The 21,922-nt window shown below is 48.4% G+C and overlaps 1 protein-coding gene and 1 long non-coding RNA gene across 2 annotated transcripts in view; one reads left to right on the top strand and one right to left on the bottom strand.

The window, feature by feature from the left end:
• Positions 1-10,145: 10,145 nt before the first annotated feature.
• LOC144951308 (uncharacterized) lies at positions 10,146-12,572 on the bottom strand. Its single transcript, XR_013640469.1, has 3 exons — positions 12,511-12,572; positions 10,824-10,915; positions 10,146-10,191 (listed from the first exon to the last, which is right to left on the bottom strand). It is a non-coding gene; the product is annotated as an uncharacterized LOC144951308 (long non-coding RNA).
• Positions 12,573-13,812: 1,240 nt separating this feature from the next.
• LOC144951307 (noelin-like) overlaps positions 13,813-21,922 on the top strand; it is a 37,654-nt gene continuing 29,544 nt past the window's right edge. Inside the window, exons 1-2 of the mRNA XM_078881514.1 lie at positions 13,813-13,824; positions 17,105-17,198. Of these exons, the coding sequence (XP_078737640.1) occupies positions 17,124-17,198 (75 nt within the window). The 5' untranslated portion in view covers positions 13,813-13,824; positions 17,105-17,123. The remainder of the gene's footprint in view (positions 13,825-17,104; positions 17,199-21,922) is intronic.

Genomic DNA, 21,922 nt, shown 5'->3' with positions numbered 1-21,922 from the left:
GTCAGAAGGCCATTCTGGCTCAGAATCATAAATGGAGTGATATTGAAAACCTTCCCAAACAGGACAAACTTGTATTCGAAACATGGAATGCCATCCCCAACACTTATATAAACATGAAAAAGTATGCATTTGGAGTCCTGTCGATCTTCGGCTCCACATATGTATGTGAGCAGGTCTTCTCCAACATGAACTATATTAAAAACAAACATCGATCATTCCTCACAGATGACAGCTTGCAAGCCTGTGTGAAAATGAAGGTGACGTCTTACAGCCCTGATGTGCAGACACTGTGCACTGAGGTTCAGGAGCAAAAATCCCATTAACCAGGTAATTTAGCTATTAATTTGCAAAAATATATTTTACATTGTTAAGTGAAAAAGTCCTTTTTTTATTCAGATTGACAGCTGACTGCACGATCCTGTATATAGCAATAAGGTAAGAAACAATATATGCAGTGTTATATTTGTTTTAAATGTTGCAATGGTTTTGCGGCTCCCAGTTTATTTTTTCCTTCGGAAACGGGTCCAAGTGGCTCTTTATGTCTTAAAGGTTGCAGACCCCTGCCCTAGATGGACAAACGGCCACATCTGAGAGAGGCAGATCGCCAGGGATTTCCTTCCGCAACGTTTCGCCGCCGGTGGCTCTCTAAGGAGCTACTAGACGGGGGGGGGGGGGTGGTCCCATCTTTAGGCGACCCCGGATGGGATCGCCTGGATAGCCCCGGTCACCGTGCTAGAGCTCCACGCCGCCGTGAAAGGGCTCGTAGCCGGTAGAGCCTCGGGGGATTGACGGCCTTCCGCTTGAGTTGAATGCGGCCTTCAGTGATGAGCTCGGCCCAGTGCCGGATGAAGCTAGTGCGGGGCCTGTAGCATGATGTTATAAATGGGCCCTAAATAAATAAAAACACGTACATATGAAAACACAATTGTTTTACTTGCATGGTAAAGTAATTGTATTTTTTCATTTGTTATACGGACAGCTAATACGACAAATCGCTAACCTTAAACACCCAGTCGTTTATAAAAGTTGAAGGCGGTATTGTACGATAGTAATACAGTAAGTGCGGAATCACTGAACCGAAATTGATAGCTTGAAAGCATTTAGCGCGGGGCCCCTGAAAGTGCTGGACCCGTAGCATCATGTGTAGCGCCTTTTGCCGCTCGGATAATTAATCCAGCACTCGCTTGGCCCCCTGCCTACTGGAGTTGTTGACAGAGAGAGGCCTGCGGTCGATTCAGGGCCATGGCTAACACCGGGAGGAAGCGTCCTTGAGCAACGCAGCCATAGCAACGGCGCAGTGGGCATCTCAATGCGCCATGAAACCCCGGGCGAACCCGGTACGACTCCCATCTCGGGGCCAGTGATGAATATATCCGGACCGGTACCTGAGTCTCCCCCCCCCCCCGCCCCCTCCCGCTGAATTCAGCAACACGCAAAAGCAAGGCATAGCCAACATTTCATACCACGTAGCTCACGCCCCGTAGTGCGACGATTATAATGCTTCGAATGTGTGTTATGTATGTGTGTTGAACTTCTCTCGCACCGTACGTAGCCAGCAGTTGCTAATCCGAGGTGTGTGTGGGGAGGGTAGGACAACAAACTAAACGCACAAGGCAGTTCTAAATAAATTAGTTTGTCAATCTAGATGATGATCATAGCTTTCAGTGGCTTCCTAATATCGGAAGGGAAGAGCGTTCCAGACGGCCGCGGAGGCAGAGGCCGCCGCCGTTGCTGCTGCGAGCACGAGCGGAGCGTCGCTTTCACGCCGCTTAATCACCGACACCGTTACGAACGCTCCGGGTAACTTTCGTCGGCGATTACTCTGTGTGATGACGGCGAGACAGCGAGAGAGCGAGAGGAGATAGGGCAGGGAGATTGATTGACTTGTCATCGTTTAACATTCAAGATTCCATAACTGCAGAGCGCGGCTTCCAACTATGAGCCGCTCAATCCATCCTCTTGTCTCTCCCCCCCCTCTCTCTCTCTCCCTCGTGTTCACCGTCTGAAGCGCTCGCTCGTCACCGTGGCGTGCGCGATGACACCACAACCACGTGGCTTTTCTCTTGCATTGTGCGCGGTGCTTTCAGCGCCACAGCGCGTCGATTTGTAACGTTTGTTTTCTTTTGTTTGCTGGTGACTTTGTGTATTTCATATCGAAATCGCCTCCAGTGCTTTTGCTGCTGGCGGCAATAAAAGCTGTTTAAAAGTCAAAGTCTCCCCTCTCACCCCTTCTCTCTTCGTCTCTCTAACAAAATGACACCGCTCGCCGCGGCTGTTGGTCGTGGCCAGGAATAGACGAAGCCAGGACGCGGGTAACTCGGTCACCAATCACTGAACTCTGTCACCCATCGTCACCGACGTCGTCACTACCACCATCATTATCGTTACCATCATCATCAGGTTGCCGGTAACTCTTTCACCAATCACTGAACTCTATCACCCATCGTCACCGTCGTCGTCACTACCACCATCATCATCGTTACCATCATCATCAGGTTGCTGGTAACTATGTCACCAATCACTGAACTCTGTCACCCATCGTCACCGTCGTCGTCACCACCACCATCATCATCGTTACCATCATCAGGTTGCCGGTAACTCTGTCACCAATCGCTCAACTCTATCACCCATCGTCATCGTCACCACCACCGTCATCATCATCATCAACAGGTCGCCGGAATTTTAGCAACTCAGTGACTTCCGTCAATCAATCACCTCTATCGCCCATCGTCACCATCGTCACCATCATCATCATCGACACCATCATTATCATCGTCACCATCATAATCAGGTCGCCGGGATTTTAGCAGCTCAGTGATTCTGCCGTCAATCACTCAACTCTATCACACATCGTCACCATCGTCACTATCATCATTATCGTCATCATCATCATCACCATCATCATCGTCACCATCGTCACCATCATCATCGTCACCATCGTCACCATCATCATCTGCTCCTCTTCACAAAAACGAATTGACTGAACCCACCCTCACTTGTCTTTGAGATAAAATCCAACAAATATGCTGCTGCTAACAATATATTATTTTGTTCAGTTCAGCAGAAGGTATGCAAGTTCACGTTTTATTCTGAATCAGATAAATGATTGGGCCATGCGGCTGCTTCAGCGAATATTTACAAAAAACTTGAGCGAGAACCCAGAATGAATTGAGACGGGACACAAATCATGAACGTGTAAAGATGACTCATCGATTCTTTCAATATTACAGGTGGCGTCTCAAAGATTACACTTGGAATCTGTAATCTTTGAAGGGAAAAACAAAGGTCATTCATTACAAAACACAACTCATGCATCATGCATTCGTGTAAATAATGGAAGTTAGTTTGAACATATGCTTAATAAATTAAATAACCCCTCCCTATTGGTCCCGGCTTTTGTGCGACGTTTCAGGGCAATGGCCCTCTGAAGCACCCGACAAAGAAGCCTCCTCTAACCCTCTCATCGAATTGTATATTTACAGAGGACGCCTTCACTCAAGGCGCTAGACGGCAGAGCTCACAAAGTGTAAGACATAGCAGGCTCTTGAGACCAATATCACCCATAATAGAGGGGCTTTTTGTAGGTTATATCGCGTAAATATATAAATGTTGTGTCGTTAAACCCGCCACCACCCGACACGGCCAATTAGTAAGGTTTGTCACGTAAACAGAACGTGGCTAATTCGTTGTTAGTGTAATGTTGCTCTCGGAAACACCGTCTTGTTCAGTAATGTAGAAATTTACTATGGATGAAGTCCGCCGACTCACTGATAATTGAACGATTAACCACGAGTTGACTACGCACAGCTGGGAAACTTTTGAGACTCTAAGCCACGCTCCCCATGTAGTTGGCTGGCTACACAGGAGCGGACGCGTAGCAGTCACGGAGACAATATGTAACTCTAGCCATCTAAGGCTATAAGGTGCCCGATCCAAGATGATGAAGACGACAACGGTTTCTTGATTCTCCCACAGCAGCCCAGAGCCCTGCTCCACGTCGGCTTTTATCCCACTCCCAGACCCGTTCACGCCCCTTTTTGCAGAACACTCTCTCACCTCGTCTGGGCCTGTGCGTCACTGTCTTAATTATTCTTGGCAACAACTTAGGTCCCGTGCTATCCTTACGTAACCCTGTCTGTTCCCGTCGCGTCAATTACTCACCACGGCCACCAGGCACCGTACTGTCCTTACACCAGTGTAATGACAGGGTGACACCTGTCGGCCTGGAGTGGTAATTGCGGTTATTGGGTGCATTACGTAATGCCATATTAAAAGGATCAAGAGACTGACACGGAACGATACACCTTGATCCATAGCGAGTCCTCTGAGTAGCACGAGTCTTACAGACAGCTGGGAGAGGAATCTCTTGGAAAAGGGTGGGATGACAACGACTGGCGCCGTCTCTTCAAGCCGTCTCACAGTCTACAAGGGTCAACCGTGCCTGGTGTCAAGGCGGGTGACGAGCGGTATCAGCGGACGAGCTGCCAGCGGTGTCCTGCGACGGGAACATCGCGCACATCGGCGCAGACGGAGCCGGACACATCGTCATCATCATCCTGCCAGCAACGAGCACCGCGGGCGGCCTAAGCATCGTGCCAACTCACAACCAGCCCAGCAGTGGAAAGAACCTGTCCGTGCAGGCGGGAGTGCCGTATGTATGACACGCCTACACACCGCCCATCGCCCCAGCTGGGAAACAAGGTATTGCCGGTACAAGGAACGCCTCACCTCGGAGCCCGCTTACTCAAAAAGTTCAGCGAGAAGATGACACACACACGCAAGGCGCATATCGGGGCTAATAAGATTGCTCCAAAAGTTATCTTTGCGTTTCGAAAAGGGTGGCTATCACAAGGTGGTGCGTTAACTATTACAGTGAGGGAAAAAAGTATTTGATCCCCTGCTGATTTTGTACGTTTGCCCACTGACAAAGAAATGATCAGTCTATAATTTTAATGATAGGTTTATTTGAACAGTGAGAAACAGAATAACAACAACAAAAATCCAGAAAAACGCATGTCAAAAATGTTTTGAATTGATTTGCATTTTAATGAGAGAAATAATTATTTGACCCCTCTGCAAAACATGACTTAGTACTTGGTGGCACAACCCTTGTTGGCAATCACAGAGGTCAGACGTTTCTTGTAGTTGGCCACCAGGTTTGCACACATCTCAGGAGAGATTTTGTCCCACTCCTCTTTGCAGATCTTCTCCAAGTCATTAAGGATTCGAGGCTGACGTTTGGCAACGCGAACCTTCAGCTTCCTCCACAGATTTTCTATGGGATTAAGGTCTAGAGACTGGCTAGGTCACTCCAGGACCTTAATGTGCTTCTACTTGAGCCACTCCTTCATTGCCTTGGCCGTGTGTTTTGGGTCATTGGCATGCTGGAATACCCATCCACGACCCATTTTCAATGCCCTGGCTAAGGGAAGGAGGTTCTCACCCAAGATTTGACGGTACATGGCCCCGTCCATCGTCCCCTTGATGCAGTGAAGTTGTCCTGTCCCCTTAGCAGAAAAACACCCCCAAAGCATAGTGTTTCCACATCCATGTATGACGGTGGGGATGGTGTTCTTGGGGTCATAGGCAGCATTCCTCCTCCTCCAAACACGGCGAGTTGAGTTGATGCCTATGAGCTCTATTTTGTATCATCTGACCACAACACTTTCACCCAGTTGTCCTCTGAATCATTCAGATGTTCATTGGCAAACTTCAGACGGGCATGTATATGTGCTTTCTTGAGCAGGGGGACCTTGCGGGCGCTGCAGGATTTCAGTCCTTCACGGTGTAGTGTGTTACCAACTGTTTTCTTGGTGACTATGGTCCCAGCTGCCTTGAGATCATTGACAAAATCCTCCCGTGTAGTTCTGGGCTGATTCCTCACCGTTCTCATGATAATTGCAACTCCACGAGGTGACATCTTGCATGGAGCCCCATGCCGAGGGAGATTGACAGTTCTTTTGTGTTTCTTCCATTTGCGAATAATCGCACCAACTGTTGTCACCTTCTCACCAAGCTGCTTGGCGATGGTCTTGTAGCCCATTCCAGCCTTGTGTGCGTCTACAATCTTGTCCCTGACATCCTTGGAGAGCTCTTTGGTTTTGGCCATGGTGGAGAGTTTGGAATCTGATTGATTGCTTCTGTGAACAGGTGTCTTTTATACAGGTAACAAGCTGAGATTAGGAGCACTCCCTTTAAGAGTGTGCTCCTAATCTCAGCTCGTTACCTGTATAAAAGACACATGGGAGCCAGAAATCTTTCTGATTGAGAGGGGGTCAAATACTTATTTCCCTCATTAAAATGCAAATCAATTCATAACATTTTTTATTGTTTTGTTGTTATTCTGTCTCTCACTGTTAAAACAAACCTACCATTAAAATTATAGACTGATCATTTCTTTGTCAGTGGGCAAACGTACAAAATTAGCAGGGGATCAAATACTATTTTCCCTCACTGTAGCTGATCGTGAAAAACATTTTTCCGTCCATTGAGTTGCATGAATACGGTCGTTTAGAAGTATTTTAGTCATTCGTTTTCGTGAATTGCGTATCTTTACCAATGAATTAATTGATGACACACTAAACATGTAGAAGTTCCTATCGTCTTGTAGGGTCGCGCTACTCTGAGGCGTAGCCTATTGTGTTCATTGAAGCTCATTAGGCAATTGATAAGCATCTGTTAGCTAAACGTACACTCACACATATACTATTGTTGTGGGACATTTCTTAATTCCATAATCTTACCAATTAATTCATGGATAATAATAGTTTTTTTACCCTTTTGTCTGGTAACAAAACTGAAACCTTTTAACAAGGAATCATGTTTGTATTAACCACAATACTTGTGGTCAAAATGCAAACAAAAAACATTGTCCTTGAAATTGATTAGTCCACACCAGAGACAGCTTTCCTTAGAGCCTAGTCTCATACGGTGTTCGACCAGATAGCGCCAAAAGGCGCACAACTCAATCAATTTCAAGGACAATGCACACATTGATAATTGTTTTTTTTACCCTTTAATCTGGCAACAAAACTGACACCTTTTTTACAAGGAGTCATGTTTGCATAGACCACAATACCTGCAGTCATAATGCAAACAAAAAAACATAACTCTGATAATGTATGCACTGTCCTTGAAGTTGATTGGTCCACACCCGAGACAGCTTTCCTTAGAGCCTAGTCTAACATGGTGTTGGACCAGATGACGGACAGTGCATACATTATCAGAGTTATGTTTTTTTGTTTGCATTATGACTGCAGGTATTGTGGTCTATGCAAACATGACTCCTTGTAAAAAAAAGTGTCCGTTTTGTTGCCAGATTAAAGGGTAAAAAATAAACAATTATCATATTTTTTCTTCTGGCAAATGAGGTTCCAATGGTGTAAATGCATACATTATCAGAGCGTGTGTTTTTTGTTTGCATTCTGACCGCATGTATTGTGGTTAATGTAAACATGATTCCTTGTAAAAAAAAAAAGGTTTCAGTTTTGTTGCCAGACAAAAGGGGAAAATGTATATTATTATATTTTGGTACTGGCAAAGGAGGCCTCATGATTAATTCATTGATGTCTCCTTTTGCCGTGGGCACATGTATCTTGATCACTGTTCGTATGAATATTGTCATATTATTTTTTAAGGACTTTTCCTATCGCCGTTAAATTAGCCGATTGCTCTGTTGCTCAGTTTTAACAAACGTAAACATTGAGGGTTAATTGTATGGGTCAATGAAGAGGACATCTCCAGGAGTACTGTGTTGACTATTCCGAGCATAAGTGTTCGCGTGTTTTAAGATATTAAAGTTGCTTAGCACAGTGAGAGTCCGAGTGGTTTCTTCCTAAGTTCATGCATAATAATCTTAATTATTAGAACTGTATCCTGCGTTGAGATCTGAATTTTGAGACCTCACTTAAACACACTAAAACATAATTAGTAAAAGTGAAAGCGAGAATTATTGTATTATCACGATTGGTAATACACCCCAAGAGAACGACGCCAAGCCTAATTAGCATAATCGCATAAATGTGTTAAGTTTCGTAAATTAGCCTAATTTCGTAAAATTACGCAACATTTTCATTTTTCATATAATTATTCTTGTTTTATTTTTCAATACAGAATGATGACAACAGTGAAAACGGGTCTTGCGACTCAGCGCGGCTCTCTCTCTCTCTCTATTTTCTCTCTCCGGGATAGATCGATACATAAATAGACCATTATTATATTATTATCACGTGCAGCACTGTCAGCGATCGGTATCGGCTCAACAGCGCGGATCAATGCGATGCTAGTGTGGTGTTGGGAAGAATCGTCGTCTTTGTTTTGCACTTAGAATGGTCTCGAAGTTGATTCTGCCTCATTGTCTGCTCCTCATCTCGCAATTATCTCTGCCTCGTCCGCAACGCAACAGGGATGTTTGACATTCGCGTTTCGCTGTGCCCCATTAAGCGTAACCCCACCCCCACCCCACCACCGCTCCCACCGACAAAGGTCAGCGTTGTTTAGCCGAGTAACGTCAACTAATTATCTCGACGAGATATCGCTCCTAATTGTGTTGCTGTTGCCGCCGTGGGCACGTGCGGTGTGGAAACGGGGAGACAAAGGCGGCCGGGCTCGGTGCCCGACCCACATTGTACATTCTACACTTACCCTGTGTCCTCCCGATAGCCGACATCGGCCGTAATCATTCTTGCCGGTTGCATAAGTAATCTATTTTTTTTTTCGCGTGTGTGTGTGTTGTTTCGTAAATTTTTACAGATCACGCCAAAGATGCATCGTAAACAATGCCCGTTAATTAGCGTAATTGCTCCGCTTGTAATAAATGTTTGGACAAGCTGCAACGTGGTAACGCGCGCACTAAATGCCCAAACGCCACGGCTGCAATCACAACAAATGAATGCATCGCGATTGCAATCCCACCAGTAGCATCGCCACTCTCGTCGCTGTTGTGACTCTCATTATGTTGATCCTGAAAATCGACAGCAGTAGCACGATCGTCGCCAACATCTTCTCCATCATCATCATCTACATCATCTCCATTATCATCTACATCATCTACATCAGCATCATCATCTACATCATCATCTACATCATCATCATCTACATCATCATCTACATCATCATCATCATCTACATCATCTACATCATTTACATCATCTTCATCATCATCTACATCATTATCATCTACATCATAGTCATCTACATCAACATCATCTACATCATCAACATCGACGGTACATCATCATCTACATTATCATCATCATCTACATCATCATCAGCTACATCATAATCAGCTACATCATCATCATCTACATCATCATCAGCTACATCATCATCATCTACTACATCATCAGCTACATCATCATCAGCTACATCATCATCATCATCTACATCATCATCATCTACATCATCATCTACATCATCAGCTACATCATCATCATCATCTACATCATCATCATCTACATCATCAGCTACATCATCATCATCTCCATCATCTACATCATCATCTACATCATCATCATCATCTACATCACCATCATAATCATCATCGCCATCTCCATCATCATCACCTACATCATCTACATCATCATCATCTACATCATCATCATCTACATCATCATCTACATCACCTACATCATCATCATCTACATCACCTACATCATCATCATCATCTACGTCATCATCATCGTCATCATCATCAGCGACATCAGCAGCAGCAGCAGCAGTGACATTAATAAAAAATACAAGTTTAAATATTTTTGACACATCCTATCAGCCCCACGGCCCGTCCTTCTGGGCGTGAAGAACTTGAGCAATGTTGTGCGTGAGTGGTATCGAGAAGGTGTCATTAGCACCAATCATTGTGCACTCGACGTACAGCAAAACCCTAACAACAACAAACAACAACAGCAACAACAGCGACCTATCCGATACAAGTGTACACGGCGATTATCGCCGTTAATTGATGTCGTATCGCGAGACATTCATATCGCGAATGTCTCGCGGACTCCCGATGTGCTGACGCGGGATGTCCCAGCCCGTCTCGTTGCAGTGGCCACGCGGTTCGACTCCAGCCGCCGCCCTGGTTAATACCGCGGTGGGAAGCAGGGCTCAAGAAAGGCTGAGGCGCGTGGGTGGCATCTCGATCAATGGTTCTTCTTCTTTTCCTTCTTCACCTGGAGTTGCGAGATGCCCTTTCTGGGGGTGTGGCGAGACACGGCCAGATTTTGTTTTGTTTAGAAGTGAAATAATCGACGACGCAAATTAAGCATGGGGCAACGTACGTTACAGCTTACCTTCTAGATTTGAAGTGTTCGTGACTGCAAGGATTCATACTCGTTGGTTTTTTCGGTAAAGTCACGTAGGAAAAATAAATTAATTAATTAAATCACGACGTTTCGGGCGCAACACAAGCGTCCGTCTTCAGGTAGGGACAGCTTAGCGAGAGCACACCGCTTTATTTCGTCAAACCCGATGTAGTTGTCAACATTATTACTTGTTTTTTTACGATTGAGAACCAATGGGGTGTAAGGCTGCAGTGAAAAACGCTCAGAACCACTGGTCAGGAAGCATCCAGCAGTATCCCAATGCCTTGCGTGTGGTGAAGATGATGATGCTACGCTGAGGTAACCGTTTCACCGCACAACGTAGTTCCGTTCACTCGATCGCGTGAGAATCTATCCGCTGCTGCGGTATATACATATTGATTTTAAAAAAATCTGTTCCCCAATACATGAAATCGCGTTATTTATTCAATTCGCGTTACGAAATAAACTCCTTTAAAAAAGTAAAAAAAACAACGGTTTCATTAACAACTTCGTTTAACTCACGGTGGAGAAGGACGTCAATGGCGCCTGGGGCACGTGGCACCTGCGTTGTGTGCGAGCCGATTCCACAGTTTAGGGACCGCGGCGTTTTTGACCTACACACAAATATATACATAAATAATAAGGCGTCCATACAAAATGTTAACTGCTTTAAAGTATCGAATTAATTGATCAATTTATGCCGATTTCGATACAGGCATGCATTGTCACCGGATCTGAGTGCCGTGTGCAAAATATAGAATTGATTGGACAGCGGGAATTGGACTAAATTTTGATTACAAGATTTGACCACGACAAACAGAGGAATCAAGTTAAGTTAAACCGTTGAAGAAACACGCGGCGTCATAGCAAAACAGACCACGTCGACAGCCATCATGCGACTGCTACATGCGCCGTCTCACGGTGGACATTTCAAGACCCCCCCCCCTCCCCACCCTCTTAGACAGTCGACACAACAACAGCATCACCCACCAGCAATCACTGCTCCCCGACTGACAGATGGATAACCGCCCCAAGGTCACCTGGGCAATTAAAGCTCATCCTGGGCTCTGGAGTTTTTACCTGTTTCAAACGAAATACACTTGAAGCGGGAAGCCACCCAACTCAGCATCTCACTCCATCACCATGCCACTCGTTCACCCGCTCACCCGCGCGTTCACTCACCCACTCATTAACCCACTCACCCACTAATTCACTCACCCACTCATTCACTCACGCAACCACCCACCCACCCATTCACTCACCCACTCATTCACTCACACAACCACCCACCCACCCATTCACTCACCCACTCATCAACCCACCCACCCACCCACTCACTCACCCACTCATTCACTCTCCCACCCACTCATTCACTCACCCAACCACCCACTCATTACCTCACCCACTCATTAACCCACCCACTCACTCAACCACTCATTCACTCACCCACTCATTCACTCACCCACTCATTCACCCACTCACCCACTAATTCACTCACCCAACCATCCACCCATTCACTCACCCACTCATTAACCCACCCACCCACTCACCCACAGACTCACCCACTCATTCACTCACTCACCCAACCACTAATTCACTCATCCACCTACTAATTAACCCACCAATTCGGCCACTCTTCCGAATGAGACTCATCCCGTCCTTTCGAGGTCTCACTTATGGTGAATGCAAAATAAACTTGAATCTTGAACTTGTTCCGCTTAACGAAGGCTGACACTTCACGATCAGTGATTAGATTAACCGAGTTTGATTTCATCAAAATACTGCAAACCAAAATGATAAAACTGTGTTCCAAGTTGAACGGTCTGCTTTCATTACGGTCATCATCACTATTCTGGCAAATCGCCCGATGATGCTCAATGTAATTATCAGCGAAACGTCGTCCTACTCAAATTGGAAATGTTGTGGGCTGAAGTAGTACACTACACCACTATACACTACATTACACACTGCACTATACTTTTGGCGCGTTGTTTATGTGACAAAACCCTTACTAATTGGATGTGTCGGGTGGTGGAGGGTTACGACGCACACATTTATACTGACGCGATCTAACCTAACAACCTTAATTTTGTTCGCCATCATGTCCCATAGTCATCTCCACTGCTAGATGAACCCCGACCATCCGCAATGGTCACGCTCTACCCACTGCTGGATGAATACCTCCCCTCCGCGATGTCGTAATCCCTACCGGCTCCTGGGATTCCACAATCCGTCGGCCTCGTCCAATCTCTCGCTCCATCTCCGCGCGGCGGGTTCTCCTCCGTCGGGTGTCGTTCCGTCTCCAGTCTCGCTCGTCAGACACAATCGTCTTCGTCTTGAAGCAACGAGAAGTTGTCTACGACTGTCACGACCATCAACGGTCGCGCATCCGCGGCACCGTTTGTTCGAGCGCGATGCGGGAAGAGGCGACTTGAGTCTCGCGATGATCGTTGGAACGTTTTTTTTAATCAGCTCACGACTCGTGGATAGAGAAAAAGGGAGGGAGTGGAGGGAGGGAGTGGAGGGAGGTCACCTCGATGCATGGAGTTCACGATGAGAAGATAAAAATCACCCACCAGGCATGCGATGGGGATAAACTTCACCCACACAACCACCCCCCGCCACCACTCTCGCCACCCCCACCACGACCTCCCTCGCCACCCCATCGCCATCCCCTCTCCTGTCCTCTGTTACCCTCCCCACTGCACCACTCACCCCATGCCTCCCCCCTCTCCATCTCACTCCCTCCCCCCTCTCCATCTCCCTCCGTCCGTGTCTCCCTCTCGCCCCTCCCTTCAAATCCCCAGTCGCACCCGCCCCCTCTCCCCCCAATCCCCCCTCCTCGTCTCTTCGTCCCCTCTCCCCCATTACCCTCCTCCTCCATCTCCTCCATCTCTCCAAAACCTTCCTCATTCCACCTCTTATCTCTCATCCAACCTCCATCCCCCCCCCATTCCTTTCCTTCCTCTCCTCTCCCCCTCTCTCTCCTCCCCCTCCCTCTCCTCCCCCCTCCCTCTCCACACCCCCTCCCTCTCCTCCCCCTCCCATCTCCCCCTCCCTCTCACCCCCTCCCGCTCTCTCCCCCCCTCCCTCTCCCCCCACTCCCTCTCCCCCCCACTCCCTCTGCCCCTCTCTCTCCTCCCCCTCCCATCTCCCCCACTCCCTCTCCCCCCTCCCCTCCCCCCTCCCTCTCCCCCCACTCTTTCTCCTCCTCCTGCCCCTCTCTCTCTCTCCCCCTCCCTCTCCCCCCTCCCGCCCCTCCCTCTCCCCCTCTCCCCTCCGCGTGTCTCCCTCTCCCCGTCTCCTCTCTTATCACCCTCTCTCTCCATCCGACCCCCTCCCTCTCCTCCCTCCCCCCTCGCTCTCCTTTCCTCCCCCCTCCCTCCCCCCCGCCCCTCCCCTCCCCGAGTCTCTGAGCGCCGTCTGAGGCTGCGGTCTTGGGCTGCGAGGCGAGCGGCGCGCGCGCGCAGCCGTTCACTCTCAGCCGTGGCCGTGAGCGAGCGAGTGGGAAGAGAGCGAGCGGGTGAGTCCGTGTGAGTGTGTGTTGATTGTGTGTTGAGTGTGTGTTTGTTGAGAGTGAGTGTTGAGAGTGAGTGTGTGTGAATGTGTGTGAGGGTGTGAGTGTGTTGAGTGTGTGTGTGAGAGTGTGTGTGAGAGTGTGTGTGAGAGTGTGTGTGTGTTGAGAGTGAGTGAGTGTGGGTGAGTGAATGTGAGTGTAGAGAGTGGGTGGGTGAGTGTGGGCGAGTGAGTGTCGAGAGTGTGGGGGTGAGTGGGTGAGTGAGTGTGAGTGTTGAGAGTGGGTGAGAGCAAGAGTGAGCGAGTGTGTGTTGGTGAGTTGTGTTAGGTGAGTGCGTGGGTGATTGTGTGGGTGAATGAGTGAGTGCGTGGGTGAGTGTGGGTGAATGAGTGAGTGCGTGGGTGAATGAGTGAGTGCGTGGGTGAATGAGTGAGTGTGTGTGTGATTGCGTGGGTGAATGAGTGAGTGCGTAGGTTATTGCGTGGGTGAATGAGTGAGTGCGTGGGTGAATGAGTGAGTGGGTGCGTGAGTGAGTGAGTGCGTGAGAGAGTGAGTTAGTGAGTGCGTAGGTGATTGCGTGGGTGAATGAGTGAGTGCATGGGTGAGTGAGTTATTGGGTGAGTGCAGGTGAATGTGTGAGTGTGTGGGTGAATATGGGTGAGTGAGTGTGGGTGAGTGTGAGTGGGTGAGTGTGAGTGAGAGTGTGCCACGTACGAGTCACAGGATCAGACGAGGATGACACACACACACAACTCTAACACGCATACATAAACATACACATAGACATACAGTTAGAGAGGCACGCGCATTTATAGACACACAGACATATGTATAGAGACATTCAGATAGGGAGACACAGACATAGAGAGACATACATTTACACATAGGTACATATATATACATACGCACAGACACAAATAAATACGCACATAGATCGAATAAGAGACACGCACATTAACTCATAGACAAAGATCCCCCGTATAGCCTTAACAGACTGCAGGGGCAAGTGCTGTTCGCGAGCACCTATTGAGACGGGAACGAGGTGTCAGGGATGGCCAACGCCACCCACGCCCGGCCGCCTTTGTCTCCCCGGTGCCGATTGTTTGCACACCTCACCGGGTGCTACCTATTTAAGTCTGAGTCGACCTAGGCGCACACACACATACACAACCCACTCGTATCGAATCGCATACGCGTGCCTATTTGGACGCACACACGCACGCACACGCACACGCACGCACGTGCACACACACGCACGCGCACACACACACGCGCACACACGCGCACACACACACACGCGCACACACACATGCGCGTTCACACACACACGCACGCGCACACACACGCACGCGCACGCACACACGCGCACGCACACACGCACGCACACACACACACACGCGCACACACACGCGCACGCACACACACACACGCGCACACACACGCGCACACACACATGCGCGCTCACACACACACGCACGCGCACACACGCACGCGCTCACACGCACACACACGCGCGCTCACACGCACACACACGCACACACACGCACGCGCTCACACGCACACACACGCGCGCTCACACACACACGCACGCACACACACGCACGCGCTCACACGCACACACACATGCGCGCTCACACACACACGCACGCACACACACGCACGCGCTCACACGCACACACACGCGCGCTCACACGCGCGCTCATACGCACACACACGCACACACGCGCGCGCGGCCATAACCACGCACGCGCGCCCACACCACTCCCATTACCCACTCTCATCATCAGCAGCAGCAGACGGATCCGCTGGACCCTGGGAGCTCTGTCCTGAGCGTCTATTCGTGTGATTCCAGCAGCAGCATCAGGATCACCATTGTCAGCAGCAGAATCATCATCATCATCAGCAGCATCGCCAGCAGCAGCGTCAGCATCGCTAGCAGCAGCATCAGCAGCAGCATCATCAGCAGCATCATCAGCATCAGCAGCAGACGGCTCGCTGGACCCCGAGAGCTCTGTCCGGAACGTCTTTTCGCGTGATTCCAGCAGCAGCAGGATCAGCATCATCATCAGCATCATCATCAGCAGCAGACGGCTCGCTGGACTCCGGGAACTCTGTCCAAAGAGTGCGGCTGTTCGCTGATTCCAGCAGCATTATCATCAGCAGCAGTAACATTATCATCATCATCATCAGCAGCAGCAGCAGTAACATCATCATCAGCGGCATCATCATCAGCAGCAGTAACATCATCATCAGAATCATCAGCAGCAGCATCATCAGCAGAGTGCTCGCTGGACCCCCGGGAGCTTTGTCCGGACAGTGCGACTTTTCGCTGATTCCAGCAGCAGCATCATCATCAGCAGCAGCATCAGCAGCAGCATCATCAGCAGCAGCATCATCAGCATCAGCAGCATCATCAGCATCATCAGCATCAGCAGCATCATCAGCAGCGCTGCCCACTACACTCGGGCTACATCATCGCAAAGCGCCGGGCTCGCTCCACCTGCTTCTGCCCGGCTTGCTGCTGTGTATTGGGACGTTCACTAACCCGCCCGCCACTCCCTGCCCCAATTGAGTTCCAGCGACTCTCCCAGAGATGCTGAAAGTTAATCGGCGGAGCGAGTGAGCGAGAAACAAAAATACAAATATTACACAGAAAACAGGGGGAATATAGAGTAGGGAGAGAGGGGGTAGAGAGAAAGGGGGGGGGGGTAGAGAGAAGGGGTAGAGAGAGAGGGGGGGTAGAGAGAGGAGGTAGAGAGAGGGGGTAGAGTGAGAGGGGGGTAGAGAGAGAGGGGGTAGAAAGAGAGAGGGGGTAGAGAGAGAGGGGGTAGATAGAGAGGGGGGTAGAGAGGGGGGGGGGTAGAGAGAGGGGGGGTAGAGAGAGGGGGGGGGGTAGAGAAAGAGAGGGGGAGGGGGTAAGAAGGAGGAGAGCAGAGCGTGAAATATTTCGTGAAATCTTTCATTTAAACAGGGGGGGGGCACATAAAGCAAAGCATTGGGGGAAAAAACACAAACCAACGAAATGATGAACGAAGCAAAGTGCCGACTACACCCAGCATCTTCTTGTTTCCTCTGATCGTAAAACAAGAAGAGAGCGAGCCAGCGACAGCAACACACACCGGAGAGAGAGCGAGAGGAAGGAGAGAGAGAGCGAGGAGGGAGAGATCAAGAGAAGAGATCACAAGAACGAAGGGAGACACAGAGGAGGAAGAAGAGGAGGAGGAGGTACAGGGAAGAATCGAGGCGTCCGCAGAACTGGAAGGGGATGCGAACCGTGGCTGCCTAGGTTCGCGGAGGGCGTGGGGATGGCGATCGGAGAGCGAGACACTTGGAGGCGGATGCTGCCGCTGCTGATGATGCTGTTGCTGGATTGCGTGCAGGTAAGGTCCCACCACCCCCCACCCCACCAATCTCGCTTACAAGTCAGCATGCACCATCGTTATCATCAGCAGTAGCAGCGGCAGCGGCCCATCCGTCAGCATCACCTCGTCATCATCAGCGGCCAGGGTCAATCCAATACAAGTCATCACGCCCCATCGCTGTCATCGTTATTATCATCAGCGGCAGCCAAGGTCTATACACTGTTGGATAAAGTCCTCCCATCATCATCATCAGCACATCATCATCAGCAGCCAGGGCACCATCCAATGCTGAAAGGGGGTATCTCGTGACCATCTCCAGACCATCTCCATATTCGTAATTTGTTATAAGTCAAGGTCGATCCATCGCTGGATCAAGGCCCCGCAATTGCTAGCGACGATTCGCGAACCGCACGCGATCCTCCTACGGTGGCTTTGACTCCAGCCGGCGCTTTGAGATGCTATGAAAAGTACCGAATAATGTAAGAGGTTGTTGTTGGTTTAGTAGTTGTTGTTGTGAACGCCCGCCCGCCTACACACGCAGATTGCATCGCTTTGAGATGCTTCATTCGGAAAGGCACTTCATAATATAAGAGGTTATTATTTTTGTTGTGATTGTTGTTGTTGTGAACTAGCCCACACCTGCACACGCAGATTACATCGCTTTGAGATGCTTCATTGAGAAAGGCCCTTTATTATATAATGAGTTATTATTGTTGTGATTGTTGTTGTTGTGAACTAGCCCACTCCTGCACACGCAGACAAATTCCATCGCTCCATCTCCCTCACCCACCCTGGGTGGTCTCTGCTCCGACTCGTTCCGTGCCCCCCCCCCTCCCCCCGTCTTGCTCCTCCGCTATCAGTCCCGACCATCACCACCACCATCACCACCACCACCATAATCATCATCGTCCTCATCATCGATCACTCGAGGTCGTCCGCGAGTTCTCATTCTCCCTCCCGGCGGAACCTTTCTATCGATCGTTCGTTCGTTTGTTCCCCGCCTGCTCCCCCACCCCTCCTCCCTCCGTTCAAGAGGACCCTGGCGGTCCCTCTGACAGAGAGGGGCTCCAGGTGGTCCTCTGGCACGGAGGCCACGACGATGTTGCCACGTGGCTTGCAGCTTTCCACCTCGCGCCTTCGCAACACGCCGCGGCTTTTGGCGTCGCCCTCCCGCCCGCTCCGCCGTTGAGGCATCTCTGCTCGGGTCACCTCTCACCCCCTCCACCCCGTCATGGGGTGAACGCAACCGTTTGAACCCCACCGCGAGTTTGAACCCCACCGGGAGTTTGAACTCTAGCGGGAGCTTGAACCCCACCGCGAGTTTGAACCCCACCGGGAGTTTGAACTCTACCTGGAGCTTGAACCCCACCTGGAGCTTGAACTCTACCTGGAGCTTGAACCCCACCTGGAGCTTGAACTCTACCTGGAGCTTGAACTTTACCTGGAGCTTAGACCCACGCGAGTGGCGATGCCACCCACCAGGCTGCCGTGCACGCTCTCATCCCTGGCGTTGGGGGGGGGGGGCACAGGCAAGGGGTGCCTTAGCCCCCACCCCCTTTCACCCCCCCCCCTGCCCCCCACCCCCTAGTGGACAAATCTACGAGTTGCCCCCCTCCCCCCCAACCTTGACAATCACAATGATGACATAAGCTTTGATCAAAAAGAGTTTAAATAGCAAAAAAAAACTAATTATTTAAAACGATTCGTGCCGGCCCAGCTTGACATTGTTTTTAATGGAAATGCGTTCACAAGGAACTCCCGTTTCTGGCGTATTTCTTGTCACGAGATACTCGTCAATGAGATTGCAAAAAAGGGTAACTACTACTCCGGAGGGAGTGGCAGTGGGCTGCATTTTTCGGAGACGGAGCGCCCCCTACAGCGTTAAATGTTCGAAACCGTGAGCGTTTCCTGGATTTTTCTGTTTGCGCTTAGTCACTTTTAGATGTTTTCTAGTTCATGTTTTTGGTTTTTGTTCGTTGCGGTTGCACCCGAATCAAGAGCCGAATGAAACTGAAAACTGTTACGAGGGTGTGGATGAGACCAAGAGGAGCCCCGATAGAGAATAGTTACTACACCACTGATAATGTAGTTACTACACCACTGATAATGTAGTTACTACACCACTCATAATGTAGTTACTATGCCACTGATAATGTAGCTACTACGCCACTGATGATGTAGTTACTACACCACTGAAAATGTAGTCACTATGCCACTGATAATGTAGTCACTATGCCACTGATAATGTAGTTACGACACCACTGATAATGTAATTACTACACCACTGATAATGTAGTTACTACGCCACTGATGATGTAGTTACTACACCACTGATAATGTAGTTACTACACCACTGATAATGTAGTTACTACACCACTGATAATGTAGTTACTACACCACTGATAATGTAGCCACTACACCACTGCCAATGTAGTTACTACGCCACTGATAATGTAGTTACTACACCACTGATAATGTAGTTACTATGCCACTGATGATGTAGTTACTACACCACTGATAATGTAGTTACTATACCACTGATGATGTAGTTACTACACCACTGATAATGTAGTTACTACACCACTCATAATGTAGTTACTATGCCACTGATAATGTAGTTACTACGCCACTGATAATGTAGTTACTACGCTGCTGATGATGTAGTAACTACGCCATTGATGATGTAGTTACTACACCACTGATGATGTAGTTACTACACCACTGATGATGTAGTTACTACACCACTGATAATGTAGTTAGTACACCACTGATAATGTAGCCACTACACCACTGATAATGTAGTTACTACACCACTGATAATGTAGTTACTACACCACTCATAATGTAGTTACTACGCCACTGATGATGTAGTTACCACACCACTGATAATGTAGTTACTACACCACTGATAATGTAGTTACTACACCACTGATAATGTAGTTACTACACCACTGATAATGTAGCCACTACACCACTGATAATGTAGTTACTATGCCACTGATAATGTAGTTACTACACCACTGATAATGTATTCACTACACCACTGATAATGTAGTTACTACACCACTGATAATGTAGTTACTACACCACTGATAATGTAGCCACTACACCACTGATAATGTAGTTACTACACCACTGATAATGTAGTTACTACGCCACTGATAATGTAGTTACTACACCACTGATAATGTAGTTACTACGCCGCTGATGATGTAGTTACTACACCACTGATGATGTAGTTACTACACCACTGATAATGTAGTTAGTACACCACTGATAATGTAGCCACTACACCACTGATAATGTAGTTACTACGCTACTGATAATGTAGTTACTACACCGCTGATAATGTAATTACTACACCACTGATAATGTAGTTACTACACCACTGATAATGTAGTTACTACGCCATTGATAATGTAGTCACTACACCACTGATAATGTAGTCACTACGCCACTGATAATGTAGTTGCTACACCACTGATAATGTAGCTACTACGCCACTGATGATGTAGTTACTACACCACTGAAAATGTAGTCACTATGCCACTGATAATGTAGTCACTACACACTGATAATGTAGCCACTACACCGCTGATAATGTAGTTACTACACCACTGATAATGTAGTTACTACACCACTGATAATGTAGTTACTACGCCACTGATAATGTAGTTACTACACCACTGATAATGTAGTTACTACGCCACTGATGATGTAGTTACTACACCACTGATAATGTAGTTACTACGCCACTGATAATGTAGTTACTACACCACTGATAATGTAGTTACTACACCACTGATAATGTAGTTACTACGCCACTGATAATGTAGTTACTACACCACTGAAAATGTAGTTACTACACCACTGATAATTTAGCCACTACACCACTGATAATGTAGTTACTACACCACTGATAATGTAGTTACAATGCCACTGATGATGTAGTTACTACATCACTGATAATGTAGTCACTATGCCACTGATAATGTAGTTAGTACGTCGCTGATGATGTAGTTACTACACCACTCATAATGTAGCTACTACGCCACTGATGATGTAGTTACTACACCACTGAAAATGTAGTCACTATGCCACTGATAATGTAGTTACTACGCCACTGATAATGTAGTTACTATGCCACTAATAATGTAGTTACTACACCACTGATAATGTAGTTACTACACCACTGATAATGTAGTTACTACACCACTGATAATGTAGTTACTACACCACTGATAATGTAGTTACTACACCACTGATAATGTAGTTACTACGCCACTGATAATGTAGTAACTACGCCGCTGATGATGTAGTTACTACACCACTGATGATGTAGTTACTACGCCACTGATAATGTAGTTACTACTCCACTGATAATGTAGTTAATACGCCACTGTTTCCCCGGCCAAACTCCACGTGGTTAATGCCAGTGGATTGAACGATGCCCTCTGCGGAGCCTCCACAAACAACAGCCACTCACTCCGGCTGGCCACGTGCAATGCCCGAACGCTCGCCCGGGGAGGAGAGGCTGCCATTCTTCTGTCGGGAGCTGGACCGCCACCGCCTGGAACAATGTCCAGTGGACTGGCTCAGGCTCCAGCCACCATGAGGAATGGACCGGTACTCTCCACTCGGGACCTTGTTACATGGCGGTGATGTGCGGGAGGCTGGGCTCTCACGTGGCATTGTGGGGACCACCTCTTCATCAGCGCCAGGCGAGGAACGGCGGCAGCGGT

The sequence above is a fragment of the Lampetra fluviatilis genome, chromosome 61, assembly GCF_964198595.1.
Source record: "Lampetra fluviatilis chromosome 61, kcLamFluv1.1, whole genome shotgun sequence".
Lineage (NCBI taxonomy): Eukaryota > Metazoa > Chordata > Hyperoartia > Petromyzontiformes > Petromyzontidae > Lampetra > Lampetra fluviatilis.
The sequence above is the reverse complement of the archived record's forward strand: the minus strand, read 5'-3'. Positions and strand labels throughout refer to the sequence as shown.